Raw genomic sequence first — 21059 nt, forward strand, 5'->3', positions numbered from 1 at the left:
CACGTGATGAATTTTTGCTGATTGTAGATCATGAGAAGGAATATAGTGATATAATTCTATAAGAGCTAAAATATGGGCAGAGGAGACTACTTTTGACATCAGAAGATTGGTATTCTTCTGAGTTCTGTCATTATGTTTACCTTTTTATACCACAGGATTAATCTGTAAAGCTAACTGGCTACAGACAAAGTGAAGTCTTCAATACATCTGGAGAATTTAAGACTCTTGAATAAAGACCCATGGCATCCTAGAATTCTTTCATTCATTCTTAGAACATGATTACCATTTAGCAGAGCTTTGCAATGAGTTCTAGATAAAGAGTGTCAAGCTTAAAGGACAAGCAGCTCTTGAATGGTAGGAAGAGATGAAGGGCTTTGAATGTTGGGAATTAGAAAGATTGTTGTTTTTTCAAGTGTGGTTATCCAAATATTATTCCAAACAAATGACCCGGGCTTGACATCATACAAAACATAAAACTGATATAAATCAGAATGTTTATTTTTTGGAATTCCCCTTAAATCACAATTAAACATATACTCATGTTAAAGACAAAACAAAGTAAATGCAGCCATGAAATGAAGCAACACTCCACTTACCTGAACAGACACAGACCTAATATAGTTTTGACATAAAAATACACCTCCATATATTCAAAAGACATTACATAGAACTTCATGCAGGCTGTGTTTAAAACTGGAAAAAATAAACTTATAATTTAAGTCTTTCATTCTCAAGTTTCTTACTTTTATAAAAGTGTGTGTGTGTGTATTAGACAGGGAGAGACAGAGTGAGAGATCTTGGTTGGTGGTTGGAGTATGGGGCATTTCTGTTTAAAGCTAATACTTTATAAATGACAGGAGGTAGCAATAGAAGAAAAGGCCAAATGGCTGAGGACATTTTATACAATATTCATAGCCATAATTCCTTAACATAAAACGGAGGAATTATTTTACATCACTTTGTTAATGATATAGAGAATCGCTTACTATATTTGCTTCAAAATGCTTATTTGAAAATTTAAAGAAATGAAACACATAAGCCTTAGTTACCTGAGAAATTAATTTACATAGAAATTTGTTTCCAAATATATTGGGTAAATTGTTTTACTACAGTACATTTTTTCAGCTATAATTGACAAACATTTCTTATGTTGATAGTTTTAAGTGCATCACTAAACTTCATACTCTTCTTTGTCATTCTAGAAGTAAGTACTCTGAGTCCTTAACTTTCTTGTTTGACCTGTTTCTCTCCTCCCAATAAAGAACTTTTCTCTTAGAACTGCTGTTGTGTCATTTCATAAATATTGGTATACTGTGTTTCTATTTTTATTTGTCTCAATTTTTTCCCTTTTGATTTTTTCTTTAACCAATTGGTTGTTCAGGAATGTGTTGTTTAAATATTCACATATTTGTAAATTTTACATTTTTCTTCCTCTTACTGAATTCTAGTTTCATTTTATTATAGTCAGAAATGGTACTTCGTGATTTCAATCTTCATAAATTAAGACTTGTTTTATGGCCTACCATAGGTTCTATAATGTAGAATGTTCTGTGTGTACTTAAGAAGATGTATACTGCTGCTGTTGATGGAATGTTCTGTTTATGTCTGTTGTTAGGTCCAATTGGTCTAAAGTATAGTTCAGGTCCTATGTTTCCATATTGATTTTCTATCTGGATGATCCATTCATTCTTGAAAGTGAGGTATTGAAGTCCCCTAGTATTATTGTATTTTGTCTATTACTCTCTTCAGTTCTGTTAGTATTTGCTTCATATATTTAGCTTCTCTGATGTTGGGTCTATATATTGACAATATAATGGTCAATTCATCCTCTTGATGAATTGCTCCCCTTTATCACTAATGAACTTCTTTGTCTCTGGTGAGTTATTGAAATAAGTATATTTTATCTGTTATTCATAACCACCTCTGCTATGTTTTTGGTTATTATTTACATGGAATATCTCTTTGCATACTTTCACTATCAGTTATATTTATATTTAAAGTTTAAAATAAGTCTCTTGTAGGAATTATATATTTTGATGTTGTTTGCTTATCCATTCAGACACTGTATATCTTTGATAGGAAAATTCTGTTTAAAGTGATTATTTATAAATGAAGAATTTCTATTTCCATCTTGTTAATTGTTTTGATTCTTGTAATTCTCTTCTTCCTTCTCTCTTATTTTTTTGTCATTTGATCACTTTTTGTGATGGCATGTTTTGATTCCTTTCATATATATATACTACAGATTTATCCTTTCTGATTGCAATGAGACTCCATGAAATATCATATAGTTTAACACCCTATTTTAAGCTGATTACATTTAAATTTGATCAAATACAAAAAGTCTATCATTTTACTTTTCCTTGCTTACATTTGATGTTATTGTTGTAATTTACATTTTTAATATTGTGTATTGATTATCAAATCATCATATATAGTTATTTTAATGTTTGTCTTTTAACTTTGGATTAAAGTTAATAGTTTATTACAATATTGGAAAATTCAGAATTTGACTACATATTTATATTCACCAGTGAGTTTCATATGTTCATATGCTTTATGTTGTTAATTAGCATATTTTTATATTGTCTTGAAGAACTCTCTTCAGCATTTCTTACAGTGAAATTCTAGTGATAATTAATTCCCTCCACTTTCTTTTTAGTAAGGGTGGAGTTTTTAATCTCTTCTTCATTTCTGAAGGGCAGTTTTCCAGGTAGAGTATTTTTTAAAATATATCATCCCATTATATCCTGGCCTACCAGACCCCTGCTGAAAAATCTACTGATAGTTTTATGGGGGTTCCCTTGTATGTGATGAGTCTCTGTTCTTTTATTTCAAAATTTTATTTTTGTGTTGTCACATTTATTTTTATTATACTGTGCCTCAGTGAACATTAAATGTGACTTAAATCTCCTTGGGGATCTTTAAGCTTCTTATACCTGGATATTGATATCCTTACTCAAATTTGGGAGTTTTCAGTCATTTTTCTCCAAATAGAATTTTTCTTTTTTCCCTTTGAGACTCCTATTATATTCATATTATGTACTTTGATGTAGAAACTTTCCACTTTTTTTTTTTTACTCCTCTGAATGGTTAATTTCAAATGACTTGTTTTCAAGTTAATAGTTTATTCTTCTAGATCAAGTCTTTTTTCGAAGCTTGCTATTCAATTTTCCAGTCAATCATTGTACTCTTCAGTTATAGGATTTCTTTTTGTTTTTGTTTATGCTCTCTTTTACTTTGTTAAACATCTCATTTTGTTCATTTACTACTATTTTCCAATTTCATTTAGTTGTCTATCTGGTTTTCTTTCATTGTACTGAACTTATTTAAAAGAATTATTCTGAATTCTTTATCATTCAGTTCATAGATCTCTCTTTCTTTAGGATGGGTTATTGAAGCTGTCTTAGTTTCCATTAGTAGTGTCATGTTCCCCATTGTCTTCATGATCCTTACATCTTTATGTTGGTGTCTGCACATTTGTGAAAGTAGTCATTTGTTACATTATTTACATGTTCACTTTGACAGAAAAAGATCTTTACCAATCATCTCAAACTGGTGTCCCAGCCAGGCTAGCTTATAGTTAGTATACATGGGGAGGTGGGGAATTCTGCCAAGGTCTCTGGTTGGGTGAGTTCAGTTCCTGAACTTTGAGGTTAGCTAAGATCTCTAAATTACAGTTTGGTGGATCAGCTGGCTAAGCTCTGTGATCTTGCATTTCTACTACCTGGGCTCCTTGATTAGGCAGGGTCTATGGCTAGACCCTCTGGATGGGTGAGACCACTGGCTGGACTCTGCAGTACAGCATAGAAGTTGGCTGGGCTTTGCACATAAATGGGACCACTGACTGGGCTCCCTGGACAGACTGGGATGTATGTATGCTGTGATTCTTGTCCAGACAATGCGACTGGCTAGATTCTATAAGTTATTGTGATCTCAGGCTGAGCTCTGTGAAGAAGCAGTGTCACTGGCTAAATTCTGTGATCATACTGAGCCACAGCCTGGGCTTTGCAATCATCCATGCTTAGGCAGTACCACAGGTTGCACTCCCTTAATTGGTGGTGTCACTGGCTGGGCTATGTTTTCAGAAAGGCTACATTTGAACATAGCTACAGAGGGACTACATGATCAGGTAGGTCCACTGGCTGTGATTGGCTGGTCAGGGTCACTGACTGCAGTCCCAGGTAAAATGGGATATAGGCTATGCCCCACATTTGGATGGGACTATAGACTAGAATATGTAGGGTTGCCCTCTCTGTTCTGCAGTCAAATGGGGTCACAGGCTTGGATCCACAGGTGGACAGGACCACTGACTAAGGACCTTATTCAGACAGAACTGCTGATTGTGCTCACTGACCATATATGGGATTATAGTTCAGCTTCATTAGATGGTTGAAACTGGTGGCTGGGTTTTTTGGTAAGGTAAGCTTGCCAGCAGGGAGATGGTTTTATCACAAATATCTATGCACTGGTTGGTGAGTTTTACACCACCTCTTTTGGAGGGGGGGGCTGCAAGTGTGATCCTAGATGATCTAACCCTTCCAATTTCCTCAGTGTTCTCCATGACATGAGAAAGAAATGGGACTCTTGGCAAAAGCTCCAGAATTCCAAGGAAGCTTAATGTCTGCCTTGAAATCTCTTTTCCTGACTATAGACATCATAGGCCAAACGGATTCCTCTGTAGTGTGTTACTGGGGAGAAATGGCACAAAGTTAAACAACTTCTGCTCTTCTATCTAGTGTAGATTGTTTTGGTTTGTGTGCTTTAAGAAGGTGTTTCAGCCTCACTCCTGGGCTTTGAGTTTTTTACAGATGTGTTCTTGTCTGTGGATAGTTGCTAATCCATATTTCTGTAAGAGAGAATAAAGCCAGATATCAACTATGCCATCATCTTGCTGATGTCACTTCTAAATGATTTAGTATATTCCTTTAAAAATTATTTTTGAACATCTGCATTGGTGTGGGCATTGTGTCAAGGATTGGGGAGATACCAGTGATAAAAATAGGTAAAATGTCACAATTCTTGTATTTCCATTTATTATGGAGAAGAAATAATAAAGTAATTGTAAAAATATGAGAAATTGTTAATGCTGTGACTAAAAGTAAAACAGGGAAAGGAGTATATGACAATTTAACATTAACTTATGAAATAAAACTTCTCTAATAATCAAATAATGGAGAAGAGACCTAAACGAATTGAAAAAAATAGGCCAAAATTTATCTGGCAAAAGAGATTGCCAGACAGAGAGAATAGTAATATTTTCCTCTTACTAAGTATGTTAAACACAATGATACTTATTGACATATCCAATAAATTTATATCGTATTCTCTTGCATTTTATACTAATCTATATTATTTTTATGATTTTATTTTAAAGGTTTTTTTACTATGTGGTTTATTTCCATATAACCAGTTTTGTATATTTGTTCAGTTTTCGTTTAACAACACATTCATAGAGTAAAAACTGTACTCTATAAAGAGTAACATACCCTTTGTTTTATTTCTCCTTATACAGTGTGTAATGGTTCCCTAATATAAGCAAGATAAAATATCTTTCAAATATTTTTCGCTTTTTTTACCATCCAGTCCTAGTTAATATTTCTTAGTGTTTATTATTCTATCTTTAAATATGCTTCATCTTTCACTACTTGATTTATTAACCTTAAACATTATTTTACTGCCACATACTAACCGTGAAGCAACCATTCAGTTTAATGTCCATTATTTTCTTCAAATTCTTTCCTGACTCGTCAGTTCCCATTTCACATTTTTCTGTTTTCTGACCATCACTTCTTCTTGACAAGTCATCAAACCTCTGAATCTTGTATTTCAGCCTCAAGATGTTTTCCCATTGTCAAATTACTTTATTAAGAAGTTTTTTCTTGTTGTAAATAAGGTTTCAGCATTGTAGTATGATTTAAACCTGGTTTATGGCAACAGATTTCAGATCAATTTATTTACTCTTCTAAAAAGTTTGCTCATCCCTCAACTCTATGGTCAAATAATCTTTGACAAAGCAGGAAAAAACATACAATGGAAAAAAGACAGTCTCTTCAATAAATGGTGCTGGGAAAATTGGACAACCACATGCAGAAGAATGAAACTCGACCATTCTCTAACACCATACACAAAGATAAACTCAAAATGGATGAAAGACCTCAATGTGAGACAGGAATCCATCCAAATCCTAGAGGAGAACATAGGCAATAACCTCTTTGACATCGGCCACAGCAGCTTCTTTCAAGATACATCTCCAAAGGCTAGTGAAACAAAAGCAAAAGTGAACTTTTGGGACTTCATCAAGATAAAAAGCTTCTGCACAGCAAAGGAAACAGTCAACAAAACAAAGAGGCAACCCACAGAATGGGAGAAGACACTACTAATGACACCACAAATAAAGGGCTGGTATCCAAGATCTATAAAGAACTTCTCAAACTCAACACCCAAAAAACAAATAATCAAGTCAAAAAATGGGCAGAAGATATGAAAAGACACTTCTCTGAAGAAAACATACAAATGGCTAACAGACACATGAAAAAATGTTCATCATCATTAACCATCAGGGAAATTCAAATCAAAACCACATTGAGATACCACCTTACACCAGGTAGAATGGCAAAAATGAACAGGGAAAGAAACAACAAATGTTGAAGAGGTTGTGGAGAAAGGGGAACCCTCTTACACTGCTGGTGGGAATGCAAGTTGGTACAGCCACTTTGGAAAACAGTGTGGAGGTGCCTCAAAAAATTAAAAGTAGAGCGACCCTATGACCCGGCAATTGCACTCCTGGGTATTTACCCCAAAGACACAGATGTAGTGAAAAGAAGGGTCATATGCACCCCAATGTTCATAGCAGCAATGTCTGCAATAGCCAAACTGTGGAAAGAGCCAAGATGCCCTTCAACAGGTGAATGGATAAAGAAGATGTGACCCATATATACAATGGAATATTACTCAGCCATCAGAAAAGATGAATACCCAAATTTTACATCAACATGGATGGAACTGGAGGAGATTATGCTAAGTGAAATAAGTCAAGCAGAGAAAGTCAATTATCATGTGGTTTCACTTATTTGTGGAACATAAGGAATAGCATGGAGGACATTAGGAGAAGGAAGGGAAAAATGGGGGGGTGGAATTGGAGGGAGAGATAAACCATGAGAGACTATGGACCTGAGAAACAAACAGGGTTTTAGAGGGGAGGGGGGAGGGAGGATTGGTTAGCCCGGTGATGGGTATTAAGGAGGGCACGTACTGCATGGAGCACTGGGTGTTATATGAAAACAATGGATCATGGATCACTACATCAAAAACTAATGATATATTGTATGGTGACTAACATAACATAATAAAATAAAATAAAAAACAAAAAAACCTAATGATGTATTGTATGGTGAGTAACATAACATAATAAATTTTTTTTTTAAAGTTTGCTCATTATTTTTGTTGTTTCCTTTTCTCTATTGTATTTTTGGTAAGAAAATGCATTTTCATATGTTATTATTTAAAGATCTAATTTGCTTTTACATGTATTACCGTTTTGATTCCATGAGGTTACAGGCATGGTGGAATCTTTCCACATTTCTCAAGCTCTCCTGCTTTGTTATATGCACTCCTACAATTTTCTCCATGTCTTAGTTCTTTCTTTATTCTTGTTTTTAAATTTACGTGTAGTTTACACACTAAATTACATTAGTTTCAGGTGTACAACATAGTGATTCCACAAATTTATACAGTATGCTATGCTGACCACAAATATAACTACTACCAGTCACACTGCAATGCTATTACAATATCATTGACTATATTCCTTATGCTGTGCCTTTTATTCTCATGACTTACTCATTTCACAACTGGAAGACTGTATCTCCCATTCTTCTTCACTCACTTTGCCAATTCCTTATGTCCTTGCCCTCTGGTAACTATGTTTTTTTTTTTTTTCTCTGTATTAAGAGGTCTGATTCTGCTTTTTGTTTATTAAATTATTGTTTATTAATTTCTTTTTAGATTCCACCCACATATGAATGAAATCATATGGTATTAGTCTTTCTCAGTCTGAGTTATTTCACTTACCATAATTCCCTCCAGGCCTATTCATGCTGTGGCAAATGACATGATTTCTTCTTTTTATGGCTGCATAATAGTCCCGTGTGTGTGTGTGTGTGTGTGTGTGTGTGTGTGTGTGCCATATCATCCTTATCCATGTCTCTATCGATGGACACTTAGTATGCTTCTGTATCTTGGCTATTGGAAGTAATGTTGCAATAGGCACACCGTTTTCCATAGTGACTGTACCAATTTGCATTCCCACCAGTGGTGTACAATGATTCCTTTTACTCCACATCTTTACCAACTTTATTAAATAACACTAGCCATTTTGACTGTCTTGAGGTAATAGCTCATTGTGGTTTTGATTTGCATTTCCCAATGACTGTGATGTGGAGCATCTTTGCATGTGTCTATTGGCCATCTGTATGTCCTCTTTGGAAAAATGTCTATTGAGGATCTCTGCCCATTTTTTAATCAGATGGTTGTTTTGGTGTTGAGTTGTATAAGTTCTTTATATATTTTGGATATTAACCCCTTATGAGATATACCATTTGCAAGTATCTTCTATCCGGTAGGTTGCCTTTTTGTTGTGTTGGTTTCCTTTGCTGTGCAAAAGCTTTTCATTTTGATGTCGTCTCACTAGTTTATTTTTGCTTTTGTTTACCTTGCCTCAGGAGACATATCTAGAAAAATGTTGATATGGCCAATGTCAGAGAAATTACTCTTTCTTCTAGGATTTTTATGATTTCACATCTCACATTTAATCTATTCAGGTCTCACATATTTAATCCATTTGAAGGTTATTTTCTATGTATGGTGTTAGAAAGTGGTCCAGTGTCATTATTTTGCATATATCTTTCCAGTTTTCCCAGCACTGTTTATTGAAGAGTCTTTTTCTGATTTTATATTCTTGTCTCCTTTGGTCATAGAATAACTAACTATATAATTGTGGCTTTGTTTCTGGGCTCTCTACTCTGTGCCATTGATCTATGGGTCTATTCTCATATTGTATTGATTACTATACCTTTGTAGTATATCCTGAATTGTGAACTTGTTATATCTCCAACTTTGTTTTTCTCCCTCAAGATTGTTTTGACTATTCATGGTTTCTTTTTGTTTCCATACAAATTTTAGTATTATTTGTTCTAGTTTCTGAAAAATGTTGGTATTTTGATAGGGATTACATTGAATCTGTACTTTGCTTTAGGCAATATAGAAATTTAAAAAATATTAATTCTTTCAATTTTTGAGCATGGGATTTCTTTCCATTTATTTGTGTCATATTTAATTTCTTTCATCACTGTTTTATAGTTTTCAGAGTACAGGTCTTTCACTCTCTTGGTTAAGTTTATTTTGGGTATTCTATTATTTTTGGTGCAGTTATAAATGGAGTTGTTTTCTTAATTTCTCTTTCTGCTACTTTGATATTAGTGTATATTACCACTATCATTTTCTGGGTATTAATTTTGTATCCTGCAACTTTACTGAATTCATTTGTTATTTCTAGTAACTGGGTTTTTTTTTAAAAAAAGATTTTATTTATTTGACAGAGAGAGAGATAGCGAGAGCAGGAACACAAGCATGGGGAGTGGGAGAGGGAGAAGAAGGCCTCCTGAAGAGCAAGGAGCCCGATGCGGGACTCGATCCCAACACCCTGGGATCATGACCTGAGCCGAAGGCAGATGCTTAATGACTGAGCCACCAGGCATCCTTGGGTTCTTTTTTTTTTTTAAGATTTTTCTATATATAATATCATATCATCTGCAAATAGTGAGAGTTTAACTTTTTCTTTACTAATATGGATACCTCTAATTTTTTTCTTGCTTGATTGCTGTGCCTAAAACTTCCAGTATTATGTTGAATAAAAGTCATTCTTCACTTCGTGTTACCTTATTATTCCCGGCCATGACTGGTATGGTGATCTCAGTTTAGACAATGCTGCCTCTTAACTCCATCACCTCCTGCCAAGGCTCTGGCTAATTTTTTTTTAATTTTTATTTATTTGACAGAGAGAGAGTTAGTGAGTGAGTGAGAGAGAAAGAGTGCACAAGCAGGGGATGAGGGAGAAGCAGACTCTCCACTGAGCAGGGAGCCTGACATGGGGCTCAATTGTCTAGATAACTCTTTGTCTCTCCTTCTAATCTGAATGATATCCTTGCTGGATAGAGTACTCTTGGATGCAGATTTTTCCCATTCTGCACTTTGAATATATGATGCCACTCTCTTATGGCTTGCCAAGCTTCTGTTGAGAAATCTCCAGCTAGACTTATGGGCCTTCCCTTGAAAGTTAAGGACTTCTTTTTTCTTGTTGCTTTTAAGTTTTTTTCTTTAGCGCTATATTTTGCAAATTTAATTACAATATGTCTTGGTGTTGGCCTGGTTTTGTTTGTTTTGATGGGAGTTCTCTATGCTTCTTAGATCTGGAAGTCTGTTTCCTTCCCCAGAATAAGGAAGTTTTCAGCTCTTCTTTCTTTAAACACATTTTCTGCCCCTTTTCTCTCTCTTCTTCTTCTTCTGGGACTCCTATAATATGAGTGTTACTATGTTTGATGGAGTCACTGAGTTCCTTAAGTCTATTCTTACGTTGCATAATTCCTCTGTCTCTTTTGTTCATCTTCATTATTTTCCATTTTGTCTTCTATATCACTAATTCATTCCTCTTTTTCCAGCTTGCTGTTCATTGCATGAAGCCTGTTTCCAAGAGAAGATATTGTGATGGTGTTTGGATTAGTGCTGTTCTTATTTGAAAGAGTGAAATGTGTTCAAGTAAACAGAAGTAGGAGGCATTTTCTGTCAAATAATACACATTGAGAAAAGTGCTATCAGTCTTTACAACATGACTGAATGTTATAAAAGGGAGATAATTATATTAGATTAACACCACAGTTTACCATTGTTCACCTTATCATTTTCTTTCTCCAGAATATTAATCCTTTTATAAATTGAAGTCTGCAGGACAATGGAGGAAAGCAACAACAGTTCTGAAAAGGGATTTCTTCTCTTGGGATTTGCAGATGAACCCCAGCTAGAAAGGATCCTTTTTGTCATAATTTTGCTTTTCTACATCTTGAACATCATGGGGAACACTGCCATCATTTTTGTGTCTTGTTTAGCCACCAAACTCCACACTCCAATGTACTTTTTCCTCAGCAATCTCTCTTGTGTGGACATCTGCTTTACCACCAGTGTTGCCCCACAGTTGCTGGTTACCATGAGTAAGAAAGAAAAAAACATGAGCTACGGTGGATGTGTGGCCCAACTCTATGTGGCCATGGGGTTGGGCTCCTCTGAGTGTATTCTCCTTGCAGTCATGGCTTATGACCGATATGCTGCTGTCTGCCGGCCTCTGCAGTACACAACTATAATGCATCCTCAGCTCTGTGCATCCCTGGCCAGCGTAGCATGGTTCAGTGGACTCATCACCTCCTTAATTCAGTGTTCCCTTACTGTGCAGCTGCCCCTTTGTGGTCATCGCAAACTGGACCATATCTTCTGTGAGGTTCCTGTGCTCATTAAACTGGCCTGCGTGGACACAACTTTCAATGAAGTAGAACTCTTTGTGGCTAGTGTTATTTTTCTAATTGTCCCTGTGTCACTCATCTTAGTCTCCTATGGCTTTATAACAAAAGCTGTGCTGAGGATAAAATCAGCAGTAGGACGCCAGAAGGCTTTTGGGACTTGTTCTTCCCACCTGATTGTGGTCATTATTTTCTATGGAACCATCATCTTTATGTACCTTCAACCACCCAAAAGTGGCTCAAAAAAACAGGGAAAATTTGTCTCTCTTTTCTACACGATAGTCACCCCAGTCTTAAACCCCATTATCTATACTCTGAGAAACAAAGATGTGAAAGGGGCCTTAAGAACACTGGTAATGAGAAATGTTCTTGTTTCAGAAAATAAATGATTTGTTGGTATTATGTTCCTGGGCTACTCTTAGCTCATGGATTATTTGTTCTAAGTTCTGGGTTGTTTTTAGACAATGCCATAAGGAATAGTAAAAGACACAGAATTCTGTAAGAAGCTAACATAGTCCAGTCACAGTAGTTTTTAATTCTTCCCAAACATCCTTTGCAAGAATCCAAGTTCTTATGTTTTATCTACTTTGCTCTTCTTCAACCATGCCATCAACTTTCACGCACAAATTGTTTCACTCTGGAGTCCATGTTTATCTTGTAAACCTCTACTTTTTCCTTAAAGCTCATCTGAAATGTTACCTGCACTCCCTAGCTTTCTTGAAATATCATTCATCTCACCTCTGTGAAAAAATTGTGTCACAATATGTTCCCAAGAAACATGAAATGTACTTTATTCCTACATTTTCACACACAGTGTGTGTATGTACATACACACATAATATATGTTATATATCATGTTGTGTATATATATATTACCAGGTTTATAACATATTATATGTATATATAATAAACAATATATAACCATTTCCCCATTAGTTTAAACCAGAGAATGGACAGGTTTCACTATATTGGCTTATTTATATTATGAAAAACACAAACTTAATTCAGAATTGTAGTAAAATTATTACATTTGTAATGTAAATTATGACTTTATTATTAAAATAATGAAATGAGTAAGCTTTATTAAGTTGATCAATTCACAAATTATTTATTCCCCATCTCTTAAAGGATTTAGAAGTTAAGTGAAAGAAAAGTGTGCATCATGCTTTCTGTCTCTCTGTCCAAAGAGAGTGAAATGTGTCAATGTGTCAATTTCAAGTATTTTAACAGAATGGTACAACTATAGAAAAATTGATTTAATCCACAATCTCAGTTTTACTTTCATTTTTTATTATGACAAAACAAGGCAAAAAGAAGCATTAAAGCATCAATGAAAATAAAAAGTATAATTCATACAGAATCTGTGTGGGTTTTCATTCAATTTTTTTTAAATTATATTTTGTTATGTTATGTTAGTCACCATACAATACACCATTAGTTTTTGATGTAGTGATCCACGATTCATTGTTTTCGTATAACACCCAGTGCTCCATGCAGTACGTGCCCTCTTTAATACCCACCACCGGGCTAACCCATCCCCCCACCTTCTCCCCTCTAAAGTCCTCAGTTGGTTTCTCTGAGTCCATAGTCTCTCATGGTTCATCTCTCCCTTTGATTTCTCCCCCTTCATTTTTCCCTTCCTTCTCCTAATGTCCTCCATGCTATTCCTTATGTTCCACAAATAAGTGAAACCATAGGATAACTGACTTTCTCTGCTGGACTTATTTCGCTTAGCATAATCTCCTCCAGTCCCATCCATGTGGATGTAAAAGTCGGGTATTCCTCATTTCTGATGGCTGAGTAATATTCCATTGTATATATGGACCACATCTTCTTTATCCACTTATGTGTTGAAGGGCATCTTAGCTCGTTCCACAGTTTGGCTATTGCGGACATTTCTGCTATGAATATTGGGGAGCATATGGCCTTTCTTTTCACTACATCTGTGTCTTTGGGGTAAATACCAAGGAGTGCAATTGCTGGGTCATAGGGTAGCTCTATTTTTAATTTTCTGAGGAATCTCCACACTGTTTACCAAAGTGGCTGTACCAACTTGCATTCCCACCAAGTGTAAGAGGGTCCCCCTTTCTCCACAAACTCTCCAACATTTGTTGTTTCTTATCTTGTCAATTTTTGCCATTCTAACTGGTGTAAGGCGGTATCTCAGTGTGGTTTTGATTTGAATTTCCCTGATGGCTAACGATGATGAACATTTTTTCATGTGTCAGCCACTTATATGTCTTCTTTGGAGAAGTGTCTGTTCATGTCTTCTGCCCATTTTTGACTTGATTATTTGTTTTGGGGCGGTTGAGTTTGAGAAGTTCTTTATAGATCTTGGATACCAGCCCTTTATCTGTAGTGTTATTAGTAGTGTCTTCTCCCATTCTGTGGGTTGCCTCTTTGTTTTGTTGACTGTTTCCTTTGCTGTGCAGAAGCTTTTTATCTTCATGAAGTCCCAAAAGTTCATTTTTACTTTTGTTTCACTAGGTTTTGGAGAGGTATCTTGAAAGAAGCTGCTGTGGCCGATGTCAAAGAGGTTACTGCCCATGTTTTCCTCTAGGATTTTGATGGATTCCTGTCTCACATTGAGGTCTTTCATCCATTTTGATTTTATCTTTGTGTATGGTGTTAGAGAATGGTCGAGTTTCATTCTTCTGCATGTGGTTGTCCAATTTTCCCAGCAATATTTATTGAAGAGACTTTTTTTCCATTACATATTTTTTCCTGTTTTGTCAAAGATTATTTGACCATAGAGTTGAGGGTCCATATCTGGGTTCTCTATTCTGTTCCATTGGTCTATATGTCTGTTTTTGTGCCAGTACCATGCTGTCTTAGTGATCACAGCTTTGTAATACAGCTTGAAATCGGGCAAAGTGATGCCCCCAGCTTTGTTTTTCTTTTTCAACATTTCCTTGGCAATTCGGGGTCTTTTCTGATTCAATACAAATTTTAGGATTGTTTGTTCCAGCACTTTGAAAAATGTCATTGGAATTTTGATCGGGATGGCATTGAAGGTATAGATTGCTCTGGGTAGCATAGACATTTTAACAATGTTTATTCTTCCGATCCATGAGCATGCAATGTTTTTCCATCTTTCTGTGTCTTCTTCAATTTCTTTCATTAGTGTTCTTTTTTTTATTTTTATTTTTTTTTAAGATTTTATTTATTTATTTGACGAGAGAGACACAGTGAGAGAGGGAACACAAGCAGGAGGAGTGGGAGAGGGAGAAGCAGACTTCCCGCAGAGCAGGGAGCCTGATGTGGGGCTCGATCCCAGAACCCCGGGATCATGACCTGAGCTGAAGGCAGACGCTTAACAACTGAGCCACCCAGGCGCCCCTCATTAGTGTTCTGTAATTCCTAGAGTATAGATCATTTACCTCTTTGGTTAGGTTTATTCTGAGAACTCTTATGGTTTTTGATGCTATTGTAAATGGAATCATTTCTTTTCTCTTTCTACAGTTGCATTGTTAATATATAAGAAAGTAACTGATTTCTGTGCATTGATTTTGTATCCTGCCACATTACTGAATTGCTGTATGAGTTCTAGTAATTTGGGGGTGGAGTCTTTTGGATTTTCCACATAAAGTATCATGTCATCTGCAAAGAGAGAGAGTTTGACTTCTTTGTCAATTTGAATACCTTTGATTTCTTTTTGTTGTCTGATTGCTGTTGCTAAGACTTCTAGTACTATGTTGAACAATAGCGGTGAGAGTGGGCATCCTTGACGTGTTCCTGATCTCAAGGGAAAGGCTCTCAACTTTTCCCCATTGAGGATGTTATTTGCTATGGGTTTTTCATAAATGGATTTTATGAAATTGAAGGATGTTCCCTCTATCCCTATACTCTGGAGAGTTTTAATCAGGAAAGTATGCTGTATTTTGTCAAATGCTGTTTCTGTATCAATTGAGAGAACCATATGGCTCTTCTCTCTCCTCTTATTAATGTGTTCTATCACATTGATTGATTTGCAAATGTTGAACCACCCTTACATCCCGGGGATAAATCCCACTTGGTCGTGGTGGATGATCCTTTTAATGTATTTGGATCCTATTAGCTAGGATTTTGTTGAGGATTTTGGAATCCATATTCATCAGGGATATCAGTCTGAAATTCTCCTTTTTGATGGGGTCTTTCCCTGGTTTGGGGATTAAGGTAATGCCAGCCTCATAATGTGTCTGGAAGCTTTCCTTCTGTTGCTATTTTTTGAAACAGCTTCAGTAGAATAAGTATTATTTCTTCTTTGAATGTTCAGTAGAATTGCCCAGGGAATCCATCAGGCCCCGGACTCTTGTTTTTTGGGGCGTTTTTGATCACTGCTTCCATCTCCTTACTGGTTATTGGCCTATTCAGGTTGTCAATTTCTTCCTGTTTCAGTCTTGGGAGTTCATAGGTTTCCAGGAAGGCCTCCATTTCATCCAGATTGCTCTGTTTATTGGCATATAGTTGTTGACAATAATTTCTAATAATTGTTTCTATTTCTTTGGTGTTAGTCATGATCTCTCCCCTTTCATTCCTAATTTTATTAATTTGGGTCCTTTCTCTTTTCTTTTGGATAAGTCTGGCCAGTGGTTTATTGATCTTATTAATCCTTTCAAAGAACCAACTTCTAGTTTTGTTGATCTGATCTACTGTGTTTCTGGTTTCTAATTCATTGATTTCTGCTCTAATTTTAATGATTTATCTTCTAATGCATGGCTTAGGCATCGTTTTTGCTTTTTCCTAGTCCTTTAAGGTATAGAGTTAGTTGGTAAATTCGGGATTTTTCTATTTTTTTGAGTGAGGCTTGGATGGCTATGTATTTCCCCCTTAGGACCACCTTTGCAGTATCCCCTAGGTTTTGGACCAGTGTTTTCATTTCCATGCATTAAGTTCTTTGATTTCCTGGTTGAGCCAAACATTCTTGAGCAGAGTGGTCTTTAGCTTCCAAGTGTTTGAATTTCTGCCCAATTTTTTCTTGTGATTGGGTTCCAGTTTTAAAGCATGTGGTCTGAGAATATGCAGGGAATAATCTGTCTTTTGGTATAAGTTGAGACCTGATTTGTGACCCAGTATGTGGTCTATTTGGGAGAAAGTTCTATGTGCGCTCGAGAAGAATGAGTATTCTGTTGTTTTAGGGTGGAATGTTCTGTATGTATCTATGAGGTCCATCTGGTCCAGTGTGTCATTCAAAGCTCTTGTTTCTTTGTTGATTTTCTGCTTAGATGATCTGTCCATTGCTGAGAGTGCAGTATTGAGGTCTCCTACAATTAATATATTGTTATCCATATGACTATTTTGGTTAACATTTGGCTTATGTAAATGGATGCTCTCATGTTTGGGGGCATAGATATTTACAATTGTTAGATCTACCTGTTGGATAGACACTTTAAGAATGATATAGTGTCCTTCTGTGTCTCTAACTACAGTCTTTAGTTTAAAATCTAATTTGTGTGATACAAGAATTGCTACCCCAGCTTTCTTTTGAGGTCCGCTGGCATGGAAGATGGATCTCCATCCCTTCACTTTCAGTCTGGATGTATCTTTAGTTTCAAAATGAGTCTGTTGTAGACAGCATATGGATGGGTTCTGTCTTTATCTAATCTGCAACCCTGTGCCGTTTTATGGGAGCATTTAGGCTATTCATGTTGAGAGTGATTATTGAACAATATGAATTAATTGTCATCATGTTACCTGTGAAGACCTTGTTTTTATAGATTGTCTCTGTAAATTTCTGTTGTATACGACTCTTGGGGTCTTTCTCCTTTTATAGAACCCCCCCTTAATATTTCTTGCAGGGCTGGCTTAGTGGTCACATATTCTTTCAGTTTCTGCCAGTCTTGGAAGCTCTGCATCTCTCCGTCCATTCTAAATGACAGCCTTGTTGGATAAAGTATTCTTGGCTGCATGTTCTTTTTGTTTAGTACCCTGAATATGTCCTGCCAGGCCCTTCTGGCTTGCCAGGTCTCTGTGGATAGGTCTGACGTTATTCTGATGTTCCTCCCTCTGTACGTAAGGAACCTCTTCCTCCTAACTGCCCTTAAGATGGCTTCCTTGGTTCTAAGACTTGCAAGTTTTACTATTACATGCCGGGGTGTTGGCCTGTTTTCCTTGATCTTGGGAGGGGTCCTCTCTGCCTCTAGGACTCGAATGTTTGTTTTATTCCTCAGATTAGGGAAGTTTTCAGCTACGATTTGCTCAAATTTATCTTCTAGTCCTCTCTCTCTCTCCACTCCCTCCAGGATTCCAATAATTCTGACATTGGAGTGCTTCATGATGTCACTTATTTCTCTGGTTCTATTTTCACGGATTCTGAGTTGTTTTTCCCTGGCCTCCTCTTTTCCCCTTTTATCTATTATATTGTCTTCCAGGTCCCTTACTCGTTCTTCTGCCTCACTTACCCTAGCTGTTAGATTATCTAGATTGGATTTCATCTCATTGATAGCACTTTTAAGTTCTGCCCATTCAGCTTTCATTTCTGCCCTTAGAGACTCTATGTTGCTATTAATTGATTTCTCCATTCTAGCTATTGTCCTCAAAGTTGCTAGCATGAATTCCATCTCTGACATCTTGGTTATATCTGCATCCATTTGTAAATCTGCAGCAGAAGTCATAATCTCTGAGTCTTTTCTATTGAAAGTCATTCTGTTGCGGGGTGGTTGAGGGAATGTATAGAGTTCAAATTATTGACCACATCCCAAGCAAGATGCACCTGTTTTCTAAGGGTTGCTGGCCTCTTGTTTTCCCAACCTGTCTTCTGGGGGACAGGCCTGCCCCACTGTTACTCAGGCAACCTTGTTTGGGCAGAGTTGCCCTGTCCCCCTGTGGCTGTGGGTGGGCTCATTGGGAACCGGTTTTTTGAGGCTTTTGTTCTCTGGTCACTTTCCCCAGTGGCTTTCTGCATCTCTTCTGAGAGTCAGAGCAGAAGAGACGATTTCCAACCCTCTGCCTCAGAGCAGAGAGATCGAAATCTGTTTTTCAGTGAGCTCTCCAGGCCACACTATCTCCATTTCTGTGTGCTGCTATAAACTTCGGTGTCTGGGTTGTGCACCCCTCCACAGTGCTCCCGGTCTTGCCTCCAGATCGGGGCACGTCTCTGCCCTTTTTGCTTCTAAAACCACCAGCCACCCCCAGTTCATACACACGACCCCACTGCTCAGGTTTCTGTCTAAAGTCCTTTCCCTGCCACTACACATTTGCGAGTTTGTGCCTTTTTCATAGCATGGGAGGTTATTGCTCACTGGTGGTGTAGGATCCCCATGGCCAGGCTCCCTCTCGCTGCCATTTATCATCAGATATCTGCCTGCGGAATCACAGCTCCCTGCTTTGTACCTCCAAAACAACCACCTGCGATATTCTGTTTGTAGAGACCCAGATCTTCTTACATCTCAGGCTGATTTTGTGGGTGCTCAGAGTGGTCTGGTAGATATCCAGCTCAATTCTGGGACCAGCTGGAATAGGGTCTCCTACTCCTCCGCCCCCATCTTTTCCAAATCCCCACTGCTGATAAGTTCTAACAATTTTCTCTATTTCATTGGTATTAGTCATGATCCTTCCCCTTTCATTAATGATTTTATTAATTTGGGTCCTTTCTCTTTTCTTTTGGATAAGTCTGGCCAGATGTTCATCGATCTTCTTAATATTTTCAAAGAACCAGTTTCTAGATCTGTTGATCTGTTCTACTGTTTTCTGGTTTCCATTTCTTTGATTTGTGCTCTAATCTTGATTATTTCTCTTCTCCTGCTTGGTTTGAGCCTTATTTGCTATTCTTTCTACAGGTCCCTTAGGTGTAAGTTTAAATTGAGCATTTTGGATTTTTCTATTTTTCTGAGAGAGGCTTGGATAGTTATGTTCTTCCCTCTTAGGACTGCCTTTGCAGTGTCCCATAAGATTGGAACCCATGTCTTCATTCTCATTAGTTTTGATGAATTGTTTAAGTTCTTTACTATTCTGGTTGACCCATTCATTCTTTAGCAGGATGCTCTTTAGCCTCCATGTATTTGAGTTCCTTCCAAATTTTTTCTTAGGCTTGAGTTCCAGTTTCAAAGCATTGTGGTCTGAAAATATGCAAGGAATAATCTCAGTTGAGACCTGATTTTTGACCCAGTATGTGGTCTATTCTGGAAGAGTTCCATTTGCATTCCAGAAGAATGAGTATTGTGTTGTTTTAGGATAGAATGTCTGTATATATCTATTAGTCCTTCTGGTCCAATGTGTCCTTCAAAGTTCTCGATACTTTGTTGATCTTCAGCTTAGATGATCTCTCCATTGCTATGAGTGGGGTGTCGAAGTCTCCTACTATTAATGTATTACTATTGATATGTTTCTTTATTTTGGTTATTAATTTGTTTATATAATTGGCTGCTCCCATGTTGGGGGCATAGATAATTACAGTTGTTAGATCTTGTTGGATGGACCCTTGAAGTGTGATATAGTGTCCCTCTACATCTCTTATTGCAGGCTTTGGTGTTAAACTGATTTTTCTGATATGAGGATTACTACCCCATCTTTCTTTTGAGGTTCCATTAACATGCTTAATGGTTCTTCACCCCCTTACTTTCAGTCTGGAGTGTCTTTAGGTCTCAAATGAGTCTCTGGTCAACAGCATATGGATGGGTCCTGCTTTTTTATCCAATCTGATACCCTGTGTCTTTTGATTGGAGAATTTATCCCATTTACATTCAGAATAACTATTGAGAGATATGAATTTGGTGCCATTGTATTGCCTGTAAAGTCTCTGTTTCTGTAGATTGTCTCTGTTACTTTTTTGCCCATATTACTCCTGGGGTCTCTCTTTGCTTACAGAATCCCCCTTAATATTTCTTGCAGGACTGGGTTGGTGGTAACATATTCTTTCAGTTTCTGCCTGTCCTGGAAGCTCTTTATCTCTCCACCTGTTCTGAATGACAGCCTTTTTGGATGAAGTAGTCTTAGCTGCATGTTATATTCATTTAGTGCTCTATGTCTTGTCAGCCCTTTCTGGTCTGCCAGGTTTCTGTGGGTAGTTCTGATGTTATTCTCATGTTCCTCCTTCCATACATAAGGAACCTCCTCTTTGGCTCTAAGTTTTGCAAGCTTCACTATTATATTTTAAGGTTTTGATCTATTTTTATTGATTTTGGGAGTGGTCCTCTCTGCCTCTTGAACATGAATGCTTATTTCCTTTCCCAGATTAGGGAAGTTCTCAGTTATGATTTGTTCAAATATACCTTCAAACCCTCTCTCTCTCACTCTCTCCACCTCTTCTTGGATCCTGATGATCCTAATATTCACAGAGCTGGAATAAATAATCCTAAAATTTATATAGAACTAGAAAAGACCCTGGTTCACCAGGGGAATGTTGAAAAGAAAACCAAAGCGGGGGCATCACAATGGCAGACTTCAAGCTATATTACAAAGCTGTGATCATCAAGACAGCATGATACTGGCACAAAAAACAGACACATAGATCAATGGAACAGAACAGAATGCCCAGAAATGGATGCTCAACTCTATGGTCAAATAATCTTTGAT

General features: G+C 36.9%; 1 protein-coding gene across 1 annotated transcript; it reads left to right on the forward strand.

Annotated features, from left to right (window-relative positions):
* Positions 1-11008: 11008 nt before the first annotated feature.
* LOC110581197 (olfactory receptor 2G6) lies at positions 11009-11956 on the forward strand. The gene has a single exon (XM_021690948.1). The coding sequence runs from the start codon at positions 11009-11011 to the stop codon at positions 11954-11956; it is 948 nt and encodes a 315-aa protein (XP_021546623.1).
* Positions 11957-21059: the final 9103 nt, after the last annotated feature.

Source organism: Neomonachus schauinslandi, chromosome 7 (genome assembly GCF_002201575.2).
Source record: "Neomonachus schauinslandi chromosome 7, ASM220157v2, whole genome shotgun sequence".
NCBI classification, from domain to species: Eukaryota; Metazoa; Chordata; class Mammalia; order Carnivora; family Phocidae; genus Neomonachus; species Neomonachus schauinslandi.

Coding starts and splice junctions, on each gene's coding strand:
- LOC110581197 (XM_021690948.1), top strand. CDS start 11,009: ATGGAGGAAAGCAACAACAGTTCTGAAAAGGGATTTCTTCTCTTGGGA.